Below are 19,493 nucleotides of genomic sequence, written 5' to 3' on the forward strand. Positions count from 1 at the left end.
ACAGCTATTCCACCTCTTCTTCACTATTGATAAGCCGAATCCCTTTCTTCTCTAGCTTCCTTGTCAAATAACCTTATTAGAAAATTCTTTGAGGAAGAATTTTACCAATCCAAGAGAACATAACTAAAGACACTGATAGGAGTACTCCATATATAAAGGTCCAGCTATATCACCTTATATTGAAACTCACCAGTCAAGAAGCCTGTTTTAGTTTGCTAAGGCAGCCACAACAAAATGCCAGGCTGAGTGTCTTAGACAACAGAAATTACTTTCTCACAGTTCTAGAGGCTAGAAGTCCAATATCAAGGTATTGACAGGTTTGGTTTCTCCTGAGGCCTCTCTCCTTGGCTTGTAGATGACCACCTTCTTGCTGCCTCTTCACATGGTCATTCTTCTGTGCACTATATTCCTGGTGTCTCTCTCTGTGTGTCCTAATCTCTTCTTCTTCTTAGAACACCAGTCAGATTGGATTAGGGCCAACCCTAACAGCCTCATTTAAACTTAACTCTTTAAAGGCCCTATCTCCAAAACAGTCACATTCTGAGGTACTGGGGGTTAGGACTTCAACATATGAATTTGAGGGGACACAATTCAGCCCATAACAAAGCTCCACCCATGTATACAGTCTCCAATCAGCTTTTTGTGTGTGTGTGTGTGAGGAGATCAGCCCTGTGCTAACATCTGCCAATCCTCTTCTTTTTATTTTTTTCCTGAGGAAGACTGGCCCTGGGCTAACATCCGTGCCCATCTTCCTCCACTTTTATGGGATGCCGCCACAGCACGGCTTGCCAAGCAGTGCGTCGGTGCGCACCCGGGATCCGAACTGGCGAAACCCAGGCCGCCACAGCAGAGCACGTGCACTTAACTGCCTGCGCCACCGGGCCGGCCCCTCCAATCAGCTTTTTAATGCCCAACTCTTATCATACAGGAGAACAGCTAAAATCAGCAAAATATGGGGAAAGCCTCTATCAGGAAAGAGAGAGACCAAAACAAACATGAAAAAGAAACTCAGAGGAAACAGAGATAAAGCAGGAAGAAGAATTTTTTAAAAAACTATCATTATGATTACACTGATATGATGTTCTGAAAAAGGCGAACTAATAGAGATAGAAAACAGATCAGGGTTGACAGAGACTGGGGATGAAGAGAGGCAATGATTACAATGAGGGGTGAGGGAAGTGTCTATATCTTAATTTTGGTGATGGTTACATGACTCTGTATGTTTGTCCAAACTCACAGACTCTAAACCAAAGAGAGAATTTTACTGGATGCAAATTTTACCTCCATAAAAAAATTATCATTGATCTTCTCAGAAAAGTGAAGATTTTGCATGCATAAAACAAAACAAGATATGTAAAAAAAAATTGAGAGAATAAAAATATGGTCTTGGAACATAAGAAAAATGATAGTAGAACAGGAATGCAAAAGAAGGGTAGAACAATAGAGACAAGAAAATCACCTAGAAAGTAGAACAAAAAGACAAAGTAAAAGTGGGAAATGGAGAAAAGGGAGGAGAAATAAAGGATCAGTGCAGGAATTCCAATAACACAGGTTTCTCAAAGAGTGAACAGCAAAAACAGAAGAGAGAAGAACATTAACAAAAATAATTCAGAAAAATTTCCCAGAACTGAAGGGCATGAATTTCCAGATTGAATGGGGCCTCTGCATGCCCAGCATAATGGATTTTAAAGAGACACATCACTGTAATCTGGAACACTGAGATTTTTTTCTATGACAAACGATCTTAAAATTTTCTAGGGAGAAAAAAAGAACAAAAGAGTGGCTATTAGAATGGCAGTGAACTTCTCAACAAAAATACTGGAAACTAAAACAAAAATAAGCAATAATTTTAAAATTTTGAGAGGAGAAATTATTCCTCTTTTAAATTCTAAACCCAGTTAAGCTATGAGTCATGTGTAAGAGTAGAAAAAAGAAAATATTTTCAATCATGCAAGTTTTTGAAAACTTTACCTCCCATGCAACCTTTCTTGAGAAAATTACTTCTAGAGGATATGTTTTACGAAAAAGTTGAACAAGAAACAAGAATATATGGAGTCTACCTTTCCCCCCTTTCCCCAGCCCCTGGCAACCACTCTCATCTACTTTCTGTTTGTATGGATTTGCCTATTCTGGACATTTCATATAAATGGAACCATACCAAAAAAAAAAAGATATGGGGTCCAGAAAAGGGGGGATCCAAGGAGGAGAGGGGTGAAAAGGAATCCTCAGGATGACAGTAAAGAAGATACTAATACAATAGTTGAGAGATTTATACTTATGATACAGTAAGAACAGATATTGAGAAAGCAAATAAAGACAAATATTAACACAAGGGAAAACAAAAGGTGTATAAGAGCAGCAATGTAATCAGAGTATGAATAATTGTATAATCATAACAATATAAATAGTGAATATTGATCTAGCAAAATTTATGGTTTGGGAGGATGGAAAATGTATGTGTATTTGTTGGAATGGTGGTGGAAAAAAGCTAACCTTTATCACTACAGACAATTCCTAAAAATAAAAAAAATCAAGAAGTAGCATTATAATCATATGATGTAGAGATCTGGAGGTAAAAACTAAAAGAAACAGCTAAAAGAATTGAAATTTGTTGTCTCTGGGAAAAGGGAAAGGGCAAAGAGGCACGCAAGATTACTATTTTTCAGAATTTACCTTGTAGAACTAAAGTATATAAACTTTGAGTTTAAAAAATTTAAAATTAAATTATAAATTATTTTATATTAAATTCATGAGTAACAGGGTGAAGTATCATCTGGCATATCTTCTGCAGTACAGCCCCCTGTAATGTTTTAATAAATATTGCCACACTGAAGCTTTTCCTGACTCACTGTTTGCACACACAACACACAACAGCAACATCACAGAGAAATTATAGCCTATTCTCATTATTCACAAAGTCCATATTTCGAATTCAACTACTCACTAATATTTATTTGTAACCTCAAAATCAATATAGTCATGCATTGCTTGACATGGATATGTTCTGAGAAATGCCTCCTTAGGTGATTTTGTCTTTGTTCGAACATCATCGAGTGTACTTACATAAACCTAGACTGTATAGCCTACTACATACCTCAGCTACATGGTACTATTCTTATGGGACCACCATTGTGTATGTGGTCCGTCATTGACTGAAACGTCGGTATGTGGCCTAAGACTGTACTTGCAGAGCTTTCACAGTCATTCTGGGACATGCACAGAATGCAGAAAAGTTTGAGTCACCTGATGCACACATTCCCAGCTGAGGTCAAACAAGGCCTTCTTGTCTCAGGTCTCACGCTGTTAAGCAAGTGTCATTTTTGTGGTACACTTAGTGTCACATTTTTGTGCTTTTCGTTGGTAATTTTACTACTTAAAATGGCCCCCAAGAGTAGTGCTGAAGTGTCGTGTAGTGTTTCTAAGCTCAAGAAGGCTACGACGTGCCTTATGGAGTAAATATGTGTGTTAGGTAAGGTTCATTCAGGCATGACTATAACTTTATAAGTTATAGTGCTATTGGCCATGTGTTCAATGTTAATAAATTAACAATACATATTATATAAGGTGTCTTTAAACAGAAATACACATAAAACAAGGTTATGTATATTAATGGGTTGACAAAATGTGTGATCAAAGACTTCCAGGAGCCTAATCCTATATTTCCCCTAGGAGCAATGGTTCAGTATTTGCTGATTCAGTGTTCACAGTTTATAGAACATAACTACTGCAAATAACAAGAATTAACTGTATGAAACAGGCAAGAGAAAGATTAGTGCTAGCTCCGCAAGAAGCCCTTGACCAGTCCTGGGAAGCCTTCAAACAAAATTGAATGTCATTAACATCAAAATGCACCTATGGGGGGGGAGGGGGGTGTGCACACGGGAAGGAAAGGGAAAGGAGACTTGATAGATTGATTCTAAAATTCATCTGAATAAGTATATGATCAAGAACAGCCCAGAAAATAATGAAGGGGGGAGAAGGATATTTAGTCTACAAGGTAATAAAACATACAGTAATTTTTAAAATTTGATATTAACGTAAAACAGATGAATCAATCAAAGAGCAGAGCAAGTCATATACAGAAATGAAAAATTCTTACATAATGAAGAAGAAATCTCAAATGAATGGAAAAATGATGAAGTATTTAAGAAACAGTACTGGGAAAACTGATTATCCATGTAGAAAATAAGAAGTGTGATCTACACCTGATCCTACTAAGTTCCAAGATCTAAATATGAATAAAATTTAAAATAAATGATACCAGTAAAATACTAGAAAAAGGGGCCAGCCCAGTGGTGTAGTGGTTAAGTTAACACGCTCCCCTTCGGCAGCCCACGGTTTACAGGTTCGGATCCCAAGCGTGGACTTAAGCACAGCTCATCAAGCCATGCTGAAGTGGCGTCCCATATAAAGTAGAGGAAGATGGGCACGGATGTTAGCCCAGGGCCAATCTTCATCAGCAAAAAAGAGGATTGGCAACAGATGTTAGCTCAGGGCTAATTGTCCTCACAAAAAAAAAAAAAAATAGAAAAAGACGAAAGAAAATATATTTTTGGCTGAGGAAAGCTCTTCTCTAGTCCAAAAAAAACACTGAAATTAAAGATTTTATTTATTTTATTTTTTCCCCCCAAAGCCCCAGTAGATAGTTGTATGTCATAGCTGCACATCCTTCTAGTTGCTGTATGTGGGACTCGGCCTCAGGATGGACGGAGAAGTGGTGCCTCGATGCACACCCGGGATCCGAACCCGGGCCACCAGCATCGCAGCGCGTGCACTTAACCACCAAGCCACAGGGCCGGCCCAAAACACTGAAATTAAAACATCATCAAGCTTGATAGTTGTGACTATATACAATTTTATACTCAGTACATTGAAAGATACCATGAATAAAGTTAAAAGATAAATGACAGGCTGGAAGCATAAAAACATTTCCAATAAAAATAAAAGACAAAAAGTTTCCACAACATATAAAGAACTCTTACAAATCAGTAAGAGAGAAACAAAGCCCAATGGAAAAATAGGAAAAGCACATGAACAGTCAATTAACAGATAAAAATTTCCAGTATGCACAGCAAAAGATGTTCATAGCAATTTCATTTACAACTAAAAAGATGAAATTTATAACAAGAATTTTTTTCTCACTAGATTGGCAAGCATTTCTAATGAAAGATTATATCTAAGATATATATCCAATACCGGCAAGGTTGTGGTGAAATGGGCACTTTCATATATTGTGAAATGCAAATCAGTAATAACGTAATAAGAGAGCAATTTAACACTTTCCACAAAAATTTAAAATGTTAATATCCTTTAACTAAGTTTTCCTGTTGGTGGAATTTAATTCACAGAAACATTTCAAAAGTGTGTATAAAAATGTTCATTGCAGAACTTTTTTGTTTTACTTATCTGCTGTACTTTAGATGTTTTTTAATCAACTTTGTTGCAAAATAATTTACACATAATAAATTTTACAATTAAATGAGTTTTGGCAGATGTATGCACTTGTGAAGTTACCTCTACAATCAAGAAACAGAACTTTCCATCACCTGCAAGTTTCCTCCTGCCATTTGCAAACTACCTCTTCCTCCATTTCCAGCCTCAGGCAACCATTGATCTGCTTTCTGTCACTATAATTTAGTTTTCATTTTCTAGAATTTTATATTAATGAAAGCATATAGTATGTACTCTTTTATGTCTGGCTTCTCTCATTTAGCATAATGATTTTGAGATTCATCCATGTTGCTGCGTTTTTATGAGTATTATTCTACTATATGGATATACCACGTGTGTTTATCCATTCAGCTGCTGATGGACATTGAGTTGGTTCCATTTTAGGTTACAGTGAATCAAGCTGCTGTGAACACCTGTGTACAAGTGTTGTGTGGACATGTTTCCATTTCTCTTGAGTAAATTCCTAGCGGAATGACTGAGTAATATGGTAAGTGTATGTTTAACTTTCTAAGAAACTGCCAAACAGATTTCCAATGAGAGTTAGAAATGAATCTCCAATGAGATGCTGCAATGAGAGTTCTAGATGCTCCATATCCTCTCAACTCTAGGAATTGTTCATCTTTTTAACGTTAGTCATTCTAATGAGTATGTTTCTCATTGTGGTTTTAATTTGGATTTCCCCAATGACTAATGATGACAACATCTTTTCACATAATGACTGGCACTTCATATATCTTCTATTGTAAATTGTCCCACTGTTTTTAATATGGAAGCAAAATACTAAAAACAATGCAAAAATCCACCAACAGGTGAAATGTTAAATAAGCACTGGCACATCCATACAACAGAACATCATGCAGATATTAAGAAAAATCAGACAGATTTACATATCCTGACATGGAAAGTTGACTAAGATATATTTCTAGGTTAAAAAATAAAATCAAGTTGTAGAATAGAATGTATAATATGATCCTTTTTTTTGTAAATATATAATAACATTAATAATATATGTTGGTAGTTGTAGGAGCATGCATAAAATTTTATCAGGGATTAAATCTTGGGGAAAGAATTTATTCAGAATCTTCACTGGCTAAGTTATATATTTTCGTATAATCAGCAAAAAAAGACAAAGTATAAAATGAAGACATAAAGAACAAACAAAATGAGAGCAAAAACAAAATGTTTTAGAGAAAAAACAACAGAAAAAGCCCTCAAATATGAAAAGCTATTTTGACATCATTAGGAATGAATGGACAATTCTTTACATTAGGTAAGACTCCAAAAGTACTGGTCTTCTGCATTCAGATCTCTTTTAGGGCCCCTGTTTTAATTCAAATGATGCAGGAAATATAGTCAGGGGGTCTCTTCATCCCATAAATCTCATTTCATTACAAATCTATTAAGAGAAGTCTATATTTTACTACCAATGCCATCTCACAATGATAATAAATTTGTAAAATTTTGTTTAATGAAGCAAAAACATTTAAACTGAATTCATTTAACATCAGGCAATAGAATTTTACTTTTATTATCTGAGAAGATACCCAGAAAGGACTTCAAGACCACATTTAAGGGCTGGCTCCGTGGCTTAGCGGTTAAGGGCGTGCGCTCTGATGCTGGCGGCCCGGGTTCGGATCCCGGGCGCGCCCCAGGGCACCGCTTCTCCGTCCAGCGCGGGGCCGGGTCCCACGTACAGCAACTAGAAGGATGTGAACCTACGACATACAACTGTCTACTGGGGCTTTGGGGGGAAAAAAATGAATAAATAAAATCTTTAAAAAAAAAAAAAAAAAAAAAGACCACATTTAAGTCAAAAATCAACGAATGGATTTTAAAGAGTTAACAGCATGAACTTTGGTGAATGACTGGATTTAATCCCCTGTTCCACTTCTTACTAGACCTTGGGCGGGGTAACTTCACTTCTCTGAGCTCCAATTTCGTCATTCAAAACACCTATATCACAGAGTTTGCAAGAATTAAATGAAATGTTGTATGTAAAGTGCTTACTTAGTACACTTCCTCACATATAGTAAATGTTCACTAAAAATTTACAATTGTTATCATAATCATCGTATATGTACTATACAGTCACACCACCTATTAATAAATAACTTAATCCAGATTTGAAAACAAGAAAAAAAAAACACATGATTATTTTAAGGAACAGAAACAAATATGATTCTCAATACTCTATACTTAAAAAGGATATCTACAGCCATATTTTGCCTATTTGTGAAAGACCAGAATAGGTTGGATGGGAGTCAGGGGTGATTACAGGGGGGAAAACAGTTGGAAAGGGCATCAATTGTAACGTGATTTGCTGAGATATACTGAGCAGCTTGTATATCGCTCTATCTTATTTGGCGTCTAGCATGGAAAGCTATTATACTGATGCAGCTGAGCAGCCATGCAAAGAAGTATAATTATAAAGAAGCTGCCATCAATTTTGTGCTTGCCAGAGCTGCTTCTAGGACTCCCTTGGTATTTAGCCCTAAGGTTTCCAGGACACAAATAAACTTGAGCAGCACCAGAGTGGAGATAACTGACAGATGCCTACCACAAGTGGCGCATCTGCATGACAGCAATCATGGCATCGCTCCCCATCGTATTAGACATCTACTGAGACATTAAAAAAAAAAAAAAAAAGGCCAAGTTATAAAACAAACTTATCAAATATCAATATCAAAGAGAACATGTGACATGTGATATACACCAAAAGGATATTTTAATTTGATATTTTGCAGAGAATTTAACTGTCAGAACTCAGTTGTGAAAAAGCAGAAGATGGACATCTCTTCAAAGCATGCTCTCTTAGTCTGCTGAAGCTTTCTTTAGACCAGTTAGCAGGATGTTTTACTTCTAGCACACGTTAGAAGCCTACTCCTAACTGCATAGTTTGGCAGGTAATTTTAGGAGTTTAGGGTACTTGGAAAATTAGTATCCACTGGAAGATATTCCATGGAAATTAAAATTTTTGAACTGTAAAAAGGTAGTGTGGAATGATGCTCAAGTTACGAGGCAATTATACCATTTAGAGACAACTAGAGAACAATAGTTATATAGATAATAATTTATACTTCACCTTATGTTGACACCCAATTTCTTAAGAATTGCCCTTCCCCTGCAAGAACTTGGCTATTACTGTGGGATTAGCAATCAAACAGGTTTTAGAACTGTTGGATGCTACTATTGTAATGAAAACTTGAAAAATTTACAGGAAGAACTGTGCAAAAAGACCAGAAAAACGCCTTTTGAGTTATGGGTAAAGCATGCCAGAATCAAAGTACAAGTCAGTGCTAATCCCAAATCCCTCTGCTCTTCTACATTTCCCAGCTTCTCTTGCAGTTAGGCTGGGGCTAAATGCCTGGATTCTGACTAATGAAACATAAGCAGAAGTAATATAAGTCAATTCCAGGCCTGGCCCTTAAAACATCCCATGAAATCCTCCAGGCCTCTATTCTCCCACTGCAGTGACCTTGGAGGCTACAAGTTTCAAATAGTGAAGCTATATGTGCAAGAAAGATGTTTTTATTGTTTGTATTAAGCCACTGAGATTGTGGGCTAATTAGTACCGTAGCACAACCTAGCCTATCATGACCAATAAAGATGCCAAGCATTGGAGGTAGAGAAATGGTAGCCTCTAAGCAATTTCATAGCATAAAAGTCAACAGCTGGGAAGTCCATTTCACAGGTAGACTGTTTTACTGTTCCTTTAGCAAAAGTCTTCAAACTGAGATATGTGAAGACTTTCCTAAGAGATACATGAATCATTTTAAAGAAATCAATTTCCAGGTCTTCAACTTCCATATGAATTCCTTCCTAAAGTTGAATTAGTCTACAAATAAACGTTTCATGATAAGCCTTTTCCCACTAGGCAAAAGGAAAGCATATTCCTCACACACCCCAGATCTTACTCCCACCTTAGTTCATATTATAAAATTTACTAAAGTGATCAAAAAATTTTCAAACAACAACATAATATATGCAAGGGATTGACTTTCAAAAGTTATTTAGGAGACAGACCAGTACTATAGATTGGTATGTGGAAAGGTAGAAAACAGTACCAATTTATAGACTTTATAAATCAATTTATAGTTGTGGAATTCATAACCAAAAGTCAGCAAGCCAAAGGAAAAAACTTCTCCTTTGGTGTTCATGGCTCTTTAATGAGCCATCCTGAAGTTAAGTACTTAGAAGATCAGAAGGTGTTGAACCAGGAACTGGTGTAGCAAATGATAGTCACAAATTACTAATATGAGTGCTCACAAACCCAAGAGGCCCCTTGAGCTTCTCAATGTTGGTGCTGTGACTCTCCTCTGGGAGAAGACTGACCAAAGGCAAGACCTTTGCACAAATTAGAAAAGGCATCCCTTCCAGGGGACAAGTGGCAAAAAAGCTCCCACTCTAGGCTGATGTCATAGGTACTTAAGGGGAATTATAATTATCACAGCAAATAAGAAAAGGTGTGGGGGGGTTGGTGGATGTTGCAGTGTTAGATTGTGAATGCAATGAACCTTTTTTTGACACAAAAAAGATACTGAGCCCTATTTTACAGAACATTGCAGATATTTACCTAGGAAGAATAGAAGGGAAGGCAAGGGTGAGGGGAAAGGACGGAAGGGGCAACCTGGAAGTAGTGTGTGGGATGGATATATACGTGAGAAAGAATATGTTTTATAATTTGATTTGTTTTTAACAGCTTCCAATGGGTAATTCTGAAGAGCAGGAGAAATGTCTAGGATGCTTTCTGAGTGAAGGGCTATTTAACCCACTAGAGACTTCTCTTCAAGTAGTAAAGATAAACATTATTCTTTAAGGCTTTTATTGGGGGATAGAGAAGGGAAAACAAGGAACATGTTTCCAAGGACAGAGGCAGGTCTTAAGGTGGCTTAGCCATGTTCATGTTACAAACTCTTTAAAACTTTTAATACATATTATCAAATTGTCCACCAGAAAGGCAGTATTAACATATACTAGCACCATAAGTGTATGAAAATGTTGTTCTACACCATCTTCCATAACCCTGAATATGATCTCTTGGTTTTGTGGGGGTTTTGTTTACTTGTTTGCTGCAAATTTGACAGTTCAAAATTTGCATGTCACTGTCATTTTAATTTTCATTTATTTAATGACTCTGAAATTAAACACTGTTTTTCATATCTGCTCTTTTTTCATATCTTCTCTTATAAATTACCTATTCTTGTTGTTGGCCCATATTTCTACAGACACATTTATCTTTTCCTTATTGATGTGTATGAATTCTTTATGTAGTAAGAATATTAACCTTTTATCAGTCATATGTAGTAAAAGTTATTTTTCCCTCTCTGCTGTTTGCTTTTATGAATTGTTTTGGAATTTTACTTTCAAAAAAATCATTTCTTTTGCTTTCTGAGTTTGGTATTGTTTCAGGATTTCTCAAGACTACCCACGTTTTCAGTGATTTGCTACCAGGATTCACAGGACTCAGCATATAGTTGTACTCATGACTAAGGTTTATCACAGCAACATGATATATAACAGGATCAGCAAGGGAAAAAAAAAAGACAGAGTTTGGAAAAATCCATGCACAGGCTTCTTACGTTCTCTCTCTCCCATGAGGGACCACACCAAGCATGCTTCTTTCTCCAGCAACAAAAAATACAGTAACAAGTGCAATGTTTCTGCTTAGGAAAGTCTATTACAGACTCAGAATCCAAGGTTTTTACTGAGGGCTATTCACATAGGCACTCTCCGCTTACCACGTACCAAAATTCCAGACTCCCAGAAGAAAAGACTCAGCATAAATCGCACTTATTGTACAAACCATCCAGGCACCTTGATTAATTAAGAAGCAGTTTGAGTGCCAAGTTCTCAAATGCCAACCAACAGCCAAACTTGTAAGAACATCCTTCTAAAGTTAGCAGCCTCAGGCCTGGTATGTTAACTCTTTTTCTGCACAGGTACCATGTTTTTCCAACCCCAGATTACATAAACACTCATGTATAATTGGTTTTCCCATTTAACAAGCTTTTATTTTCCTATTTAAAGATTTACACTATCTGAGGTTTATTTTTTCTATTTAAATATTAAGTAGTTGCTTCTTGGATAAGAGATTAATATTTTTTTCTTGCTTTCTATTTTTCGAAACATTTCAGGTTTTCTACAAAAAGTACGTATTGTTTTTATAATTGGAAAAATACAAAGATAAAAATTCTAGTGACATTAAAATTTTATTTACTCATTTTAAAACAAAAATTTGTGTCTGGAACACAATATTCATATCCTCTTACATTTTTCTTCATATCAAAGTATTTTGTTAGCAATTTATCATTTTCAATGAAAACTTTTATAAGTGTGAGTTAATGCATTAACACTTGTGTTATACCTGGGTGAAGAATATTAGTCTATAAGAAATAAATATGTTGGGGCCGGCCCGGTGGCGCAAGCGGTTAAGTGTGTGCACTCCACTGCGGCGGCCCGGGGTTTGCCGGTTCGGATCCCGGGCACACACCAATGCACCGCTTGTCAGGCCATGCTGTGGCGGCGTCCCATATAAAGTGGAGGAAGATGGGGAAAAAAAGGAGGAGGATTGGCAATAGATATTAGCCCAGAGCCAGTCTTCCTCAGCAAAAAAAAAAAAAAAAAAAAAAAGAGGAGGATTGACAGATGTTAGCACAGGGCTGATCTCACAAAAAAAAAAAAGAAAGAAAGAAATATGTATAAAATGTTTCACCTGTGCTTCACTATCATGGACAATGGATACAAGCTCAGAATTGAAAAGATCATTAACAGTAACGTTTGGCTCTCAAGAGACTCTCAAAAACAAGTTACTTCTAATTCTTGCTTTATCAATGAGTACTTAAGTGATAGTTAAGTGGTCTACTGTATTCAGTGCAGGACTAACCCTATCAATGAGTGAGCTAACCACATCCGAGAGATGCATTTACTTTTCTACTATTGGCAGTCTTTGACATGAAAAGCTAATAATAGGACCTCTATAAGGAAAACTGAGATAATCTGAAAAGTTTCAGGAAATATTAGGGTAAAGCTTATGCTCTAAGTATACATATAAATATTTCTATACGTAGAAATTATTAAATACATTCTCCTCAGAAGTGTTTTACATCAAAAATATATGTTTTTAATATCTGTATTTATTCATTTTTATTTTTATTTTATTTTTGTGTGTGTGTGTGTGTGAGGAAGATCAGCCCTGAGCTAACATCCATGCTAATCTTCCTCTTTTTGCTGAGGAAGACTGGCTCTGAGCTAATATCTATTGCCAATCCTCCTCTTTTTTTTTCCCCAAAGCCCCAGCAGATAGTTGTACGTCACAGTTGCACATCCTTCTAGTTGCTGCATGTGGGACGAGGCCTCAGCACGGCCGGAGAAGCAGTGCGTCGGTGCGCACCCGGGATCTGAACCCGGGCCGCCAGTAGCGGAGCGCGCGCACTTAACTGCTAAGCCATGGGGCCCACCCTGTATTTATTCATTTTTAGCCTGAGAGTAAACATGAGGTTTCTGGAGCAGAGGGCAGAGTTATTATTACTTACATCAAGAAATGCACCATTTTTCCCACACCTAATATGCCACAGGTGTTGTAATGACAGTCAGTTGGTTAGGCCTGCACATACAGGGGTTAAACCACAGGAAATGTCCCCAAAATTATGAATCTGGAAATTTATATAGTATAAATTTCTGCCTAGCTGCCACCTTCCCCTGAAAAAGGCAGAAACCTTCCCCTGAAAAAGGCAGAAAAAACTAATCTCCCTAATGTAAGCAAATTCTCCTTGGGAAGAAAAGGGGACGCTCCCTGATTTCTCACCCTTTGGAATGTATATAAATATCTCCAGCGGGGGAAGATAAACTTCACTGGGTTTACAATCTCAATCTCAGGAATGTCTCCAAGGCTCTGAGTTTTATACCCCTTGGAAATAGAAACATAAACTTCCTGGGAGTTCTCTAACAATCTATTTAGTCATCTTTTAACTTCCAAGGCCTGACCTTTGACCAAGGTTTTAGTTTTCTTGGCTTTGAAAGCCCTGACCATTCAGAAACATGAAAATATTCACTTCTTAATAATTTACAGTAAAACTAACCAAAGTATTTATATTTGCAGCACACGTTAATACCTGACAGCTCCTAAAATATTGACTTTCAAACGCTTTCTGAAGTGCCCTGGGAATTCCTCACAGGTGTCCCAGAAGCCTCTTTTTTAGGGGGACAGTTAAAGTAGGGGTACAGAGTGAGCAGGGCTCTGGGACCCCAATTCCTGCTTCAAACACAGCCCATCTGCTCTCATATTTTGGACTTCCAAGTATGGTTGTTGGAAGATAAGCCTCTATTAAAAAAAAATTTGAAATCCACTGAAAAAAGAAACACCAAAAAATCTTAAGTAACCTAAATAAAGATCCTCAGTCTTATGGAAACAGATAACGTCTCATTTACATTTACACTTAAACTTCCTTGGCTTGGTACTTCTACCTGCACTAATGTAAAACTTGTAAAACACACACCAACACAAAGTTAACCAATTATTTCCAGGGCCCCCCACATAGCTCATGGGTACTCAGAAAGTTCTTTGATGTTCTGTCTGTTGATGTCAGTATACAATGCCACTTGAGGACAGCACCTAGCCACTAATAGTGTCTTCCATGAAAGAACTGCCCTATCCAGGATCCTGTTTTCTAATGGTGGTCCTCCCTAAACAGAACTGCAATTTTGTTTTTGCGGGAACCATACCTCTGTTGCTCACAAAAATAAGAAGTGTCCTTTTCTCTCCAGAGGACTCAGACTTAGCTCCTGGGGCAGCCACCATACTCTCATATTCATCATCCCAGTTCACTTTACTACCTCCAGGTAACCCAACATGGAACTTTCTCCCCTTCCCCTCATCTTTCTTCCCCTGAACTCACCACCGCACAAATATATTCAATACAAATAGATGCCTGGAGATCTCAGACCCAACAGTTCAGGCAGCCAAACTGCAATTCCCAGGCTAACACCTGGGAAGATTCTAGCTACATTTATAAAAATTCTATATTAAGGTTATAACTACTAACTTCTAAATGTGAAGTAATATGCTACACAGTACCATTTTCAAAATTTTGCATGCGTCTTTGTCTATTGCATTTTTTAAAGAACAGACTGACTGTCAATTCACATTTGTTTACTTAGGGAAAAAAAACAATTGCCTGGGATTCAAGAAGCCTGAGTTCTGGTCCCATCTCTGCTTGCTACGTGAACTTAACTTAAGCAAGTCAGTTAACTTCTCTTGGCCAATTTCTCATACATAAAAAAGCAAGTGACCTATTCTCAGAAGCGATCCAAGTGGAATCTGGAGTTTTCATTTAATTATTAAGAATTAACTCTCCCTCAGTCTTCATATATACCAGCAAATGTGATGAAAGGCACAATGTCATGCATAATCAATCAATCAAAACTTTCCACTGTATTTCTTTCCCTCCCCCATTTCTAATGCAAGTTCATATGTGTAGAAAATAGGAAGATATCACGATAGGGAAAAGCATTTTAGAAGTGTAAGCCAAGTAAAAAGACAACTTACAGTATTTTACTCAATTCTGCAAATCATTTGCCATTCATAAAAAAATTAATAAAGGTAGTTTTGGTCCTCACCACCCTCATTTTTCCACTCCCTCCCCCCCAGAAAAGTAGATTGGTTGATGATATAAAAAGTATGACAGGTGAGAGGCACTGATCAATATGATGTGACCTATTCATTCATTCAGTAAATATGTGAGTGCCCAATTACCCGGCATTAAGCTAAGCACCAAAGACAACATGCAGAAAGGTGAGTTTTTGGCCAGGACAGAAGCATATAATCAAGTGGATAATCTGGGGTCCTAAGGCCTTAATTGCATCACAAAGCCTTGAGGGTACTATCCCGCCTTGATTGATTCTACAACTTGCTTCTTAAGGAGAAATTTGGTGAACCGAATTCTCTCAGAATCAACAACAAGAAAACTGCGTTTATATCTCCATTCATCCAGGAGGATGGCAGCTAAGAAGACATCACACTCCTCAGCTAGGCATGTCACAGAACACGTCAGAGACACCGTGAGGAGAGGCAGCTGCAAGGTGTATAGGCTGAAGAGCACAGGTCCAGGCTACCCGTTAGTCTATGATTTAATGAGTCCCAAAGTTCTTTAAAAGATTCTGTTTCCTACAACCTCATCTCAAGACTCAGTGGACTACCATTCCCAAATTCTGAGGGAGTAAAGAAAGTTCTATAAAACTGCAGTAAATCTAAATTTCAAATTCTAAATAAAATTCTGGGGCAGGTGTCTGGTACAAAGGCGTGTTTTATTATACATCAGGTGTCAGCCTTGAATTATCACATTTTTCTTTATCACTAAAAGTCGGTGAAACAATCAAGATTTTAAGGCTTTGGCCAAATTTTGCTCTTTTTGAAAATCAGTATCTGCTTCCTAAGCACCTCCCTTACCCGCTTCCATTCAACAAGAACAAGGGAGTAAAGTCCGGAATTTCGTCAGCACAGCCTCTCTCCCAATTTACTTAAAGATGCAGTCTGAAATCCTTTCTGAGATTCGGCTGGGGGTACATTTTTTAAGCTATTAAACTTGGCGACGAGAGGGCAGCAGCAGGGAGAGAGGCGAGGCGTCCGCCAGGATGACCGCGCAGGGGCCGGAGCCGCAGCGGCGAGCTCTCGGCCTCCGGCCCCCGGCCGGGCAGGGTGACGCCGGGGCGGCCGGAGAGCGGGCCGAAGTAGCCGCGCGGCCACGGAGCGAGGGCCCGGGGGGCGGGAAAGGCCACAGGGCGGGCTGCGGGGGCAGCACACACTTCAGGAAAGCGCGGGCGCTCTCCTCGGGGCGCTGCCTGAGGGCGAGCCTGGGGCTGGGGTCCCCTTCGCCGCCCGGACCGAGTCTGGGAGGGTACCTGACTGCGGGTGGCCACTCCACAACCCCCGCCCGCCGCCCCGGCAGGAGAGAAGGCCGGTTCTCCGCAGAGCCGCGACCCTCGCCAGCGTCGCCAGCATCGCGCGCCTCTCAGATATCCTCGCTCCCCGCGTGAGGCGAGAACGCAGCAGGCGCGCGAGCCGCAGCCACCGGGGGCGCCCGCGGACACCCCAGGCCCCGCCCCGCGCCAGACGGGAGGGGCCGGGCCGCGATGAGTGCTCCAGGCCCGCGTCACCCGTGGGGCAGGGGTTTAGTCAGTCTGTCCCAACCAAAGACCGCGAGACTGCAAAGGTCATTGTTGGGTCGCGTATTCGCCCTTTCCTTTATCCTTTTTCTTCCTCCTTCCTTCACTTAAATCTTTTCAATCTCCACCCAATTCAATAACCCACTTATCCGGCTGCCCCTGGCGGAACCTTTGCGAGGCCGGAACCAACGTGCTGTATGGCTCTGGCGGCCGGAGGACTGTTATGGAAAAGGACCACCAATTCTCTGAAGGGTTGGTCGGAACAGTTCCGGCGGGAGAAGGTGGCAGTGAGGTCTTCATTTTCGTCTCTCGATATGCACCGACAGAATTTTCGACCCCCGACTCCTCCTTACCCCGTCCCGGGTGTAGGAGGTTGGGGTAGCGGGAGCAGCTTCCGGGGCGCCCCGGGCGGAGGCGGACCGCGGCCGCCCTCCCCTCGGGACGGGTACGGGAGTCCGCACCACACGCCGCCGTACGGGCCTCGGTCTAGGCCCTACGGAAGCAGCCAGTCTCCGCGACACGGCGGCAGCTTCCCGGGGGGCCGGTTCGGGTCTCCGTCCCCTGGCGGCTACCCTGGCTCCTACTCCAAGTCCCCCGCGGGGTCCCAGCAGCAATTCGGCTACTCCCCAGGGCAGCAGCAGACCCACCCCCAGGTAATATAGCCAGCGTTTGCCGAGCTCTTACTGTATGGCAGGCATGGTACTAATAATCCCTTTCCGTGGATTATTTTGTTTAATCCTCTGTGAGGTGAGATACTATTGTTAGCCCCGTTTTGCAGATGAATAAACTGAGGCTTGGAGAAGTTAAGTAACTCTCTTTAGATGACCCTAAAAAGTAGCAGAGCCGTATTTTCTGTTTCTAGAGCCCTCCTGCGTTTAACCAGTCCACTGCTCCTCCTACACGGATTTCCCTAATTCTCTCTCCTCTGCCAGGGGCTTTGCCGGTTCGTCTCAGTAAATTATTCTGACCCCCAGTCTCCGAGGGGGAAAAAAGCAAATGAGTCAGCATTGAATTCATCTCGGTTATAGGGTTAAAGACCGGTGCCATCTTCTTACTGCTGGCACCTTTTTTTAGTGGGGGCGGTGTGGCTTTTTTTCGAACTACGCTGGCTTCTGCTCCAAGTCGTCTCAGCGGAAAATCGGTGGATAGTGGAAGTTGCTCGTTCTGCTCAGTGAGAGTGAATGCAGGAGACAGAGGGAGCATTTCTGGTGTGTGTAGGATTTCTGTGGTTTAAAACTTGCGTGATTTCTAACTTCCCTTATGCTAAACCAACCCCAGCCCCTTTGAGTCTGGAGCTAGGGAGATAGAGTTTACAATGAGATGGAAAGATTCTAGAAATTTTGAAGCTGTAGGGTTAAAAAAAAAAGTTTTAATTTTCCTCTGAAAAAAAGATTGAAATTTTGAGGAAAAATCGAAATACAATTAATTTCTTATTTCGTCATCAGGTGATAGTTCTGCAAAGTTATTATATTAGAAATCCAAAAGTACTGAGGTGACAGTGGGCGTGAAATTATTAATAAATGAATATATCATGTTGGTTTACATACTTTTTACAAACCAAAACACTAGATTAAAGGAAGCATGGACTTTGCAGTTGAACATATCTGAGTTCAAGACCCAACTTTTAACTAGCATTGTGATCCCCAGTAGCTTTCTTAAAAAAGTACCGATTATCTCTACTAAACGTTTTTTTAACTGATGATTTTTTTTCTAAAGGGTTCTCCAAGGACATCTACACCATTTGGATCAGGGCGTGGTAGAGAAAAAAGAATGTCTAATGAGTTGGAAAGTTATTTCAAGCCTTCAATGCTTGAAGACCCTTGGGCTGGCCTAGAACCAGTATCTGTAGTGGATATTAACCAACAATACAGCAATACTCAAACATTCTCAGGCAAAAAAGGAAGATACTTTTGTTAACATTTCTGAAATTCAACTGGAACCTTCATGTGTCAGGAACATCATGGACAAAACTTACTTGTGTAATTAAGTTGAACCCTAAGATGGTGACTTTGAATGATTAGTTGGGTCTTCGTGGTATTTTTTGTCATATCAAGTATTGTTGGTATTAGGGAAGACATATGGTAGGATAATTTGCAATATTAAGCTCTCTGGAAGTGCCTGCCACATTTTAGAAGATTTACCGTTTCCAAATATTTAACATTCTTGGTTATATAATGGACATTTGTCTTTTAATGTTTTTTCAATGTTTTAAAATAAAACATTTTGTCTTTCTAGCTATATTGTGGTGTTGTCATATGCTAAAGTAGAATTATTAAAATAATGCTTTGTAATCACTTAGAATTCATAGGTACATATTTTGCATACCCATTTTGAAAATGAAATAGATAAACCATCCTTTGAACTGTAGGCAGTTCTATATTTGTTCATAGAGAAAGAGGGGTGAAGGAAGAAAATAAAAGAGAATTCCATTCATATTCATTATAACCATTGTTCTTCATGCACATTTTATGTAATGCTTTTGTAAAAATGCGTTGAAACTTGATTGGAAATCACAGAAACCTATTTAAGCTTAAGTAAAAAAGGGTATTTGTACCTTTAGACTTATTTAACTGCAGCGGGCAAGGATAGACCTATTTCTTGCGTACCTAGATAAAAGTGTCCTGTATCTGAATTTCTCTACATCTCTCGGTATTGTGGAGTCATTTTTCTCTTGAGGCCAAGGAAGATGGCTACCAGCAGTCTCAAATCACTTCCATTGGAGGAGAACATCAATCCCAGGAAAGACAGATTTGCCATGTTTAGATCATGTTTCTGTAGTCCTGAACCAATAACTATGACCAAGGCAGTGAGGCCTAATTAGCTTGAACCATGGACTGCCCCTATGATCTTCAGGGGTCCCATGATCCAATAATCTTCAGCCC

General features: G+C 39.3%; 2 protein-coding genes across 11 annotated transcripts in view; one reads left to right on the forward strand and one right to left on the reverse strand.

Annotated features, from left to right (window-relative positions):
* Positions 1–16,479, reverse strand: part of SUGCT (succinyl-CoA:glutarate-CoA transferase) — a 750,850-nt gene extending 734,371 nt beyond the window's left edge. For 9 of the 10 annotated variants that reach the window (XR_015553052.1, XR_015553125.1, XR_015553150.1 and 6 more), the window contains exon 1: positions 16,348–16,479. Coding sequence is in view for 7 of the 10 variants with exons in the window: in XM_087435096.1 (XP_087291222.1) it covers positions 16,348–16,447 (100 nt within the window). In the remaining 3 variants the exon portion in view is untranslated. Of the gene's footprint in view, positions 1–15,895; positions 16,305–16,347 lie in introns of those variants that run through there. The other variant, XM_087434926.1, reaches the window with a different exon arrangement.
* A 207-nt stretch (positions 16,480–16,686) lies between these two features.
* Positions 16,687–18,849, forward strand: MPLKIP (M-phase specific PLK1 interacting protein). Its single transcript, XM_004441467.3, has 2 exons — positions 16,687–17,264; positions 18,328–18,849. The coding sequence occupies exons 1-2, from the start codon at positions 16,809–16,811 to the stop codon at positions 18,526–18,528; spliced, it is 657 nt and encodes a 218-aa protein (XP_004441524.2). The 5' UTR covers positions 16,687–16,808; the 3' UTR covers positions 18,529–18,849.
* Positions 18,850–19,493: the final 644 nt, after the last annotated feature.

The sequence above is a fragment of the Ceratotherium simum genome, chromosome 1 (genome assembly GCF_057802395.1).
Source record: "Ceratotherium simum simum isolate JZ-2026a chromosome 1, ASM5780239v1, whole genome shotgun sequence".
NCBI classification, from domain to species: Eukaryota; Metazoa; Chordata; class Mammalia; order Perissodactyla; family Rhinocerotidae; genus Ceratotherium; species Ceratotherium simum.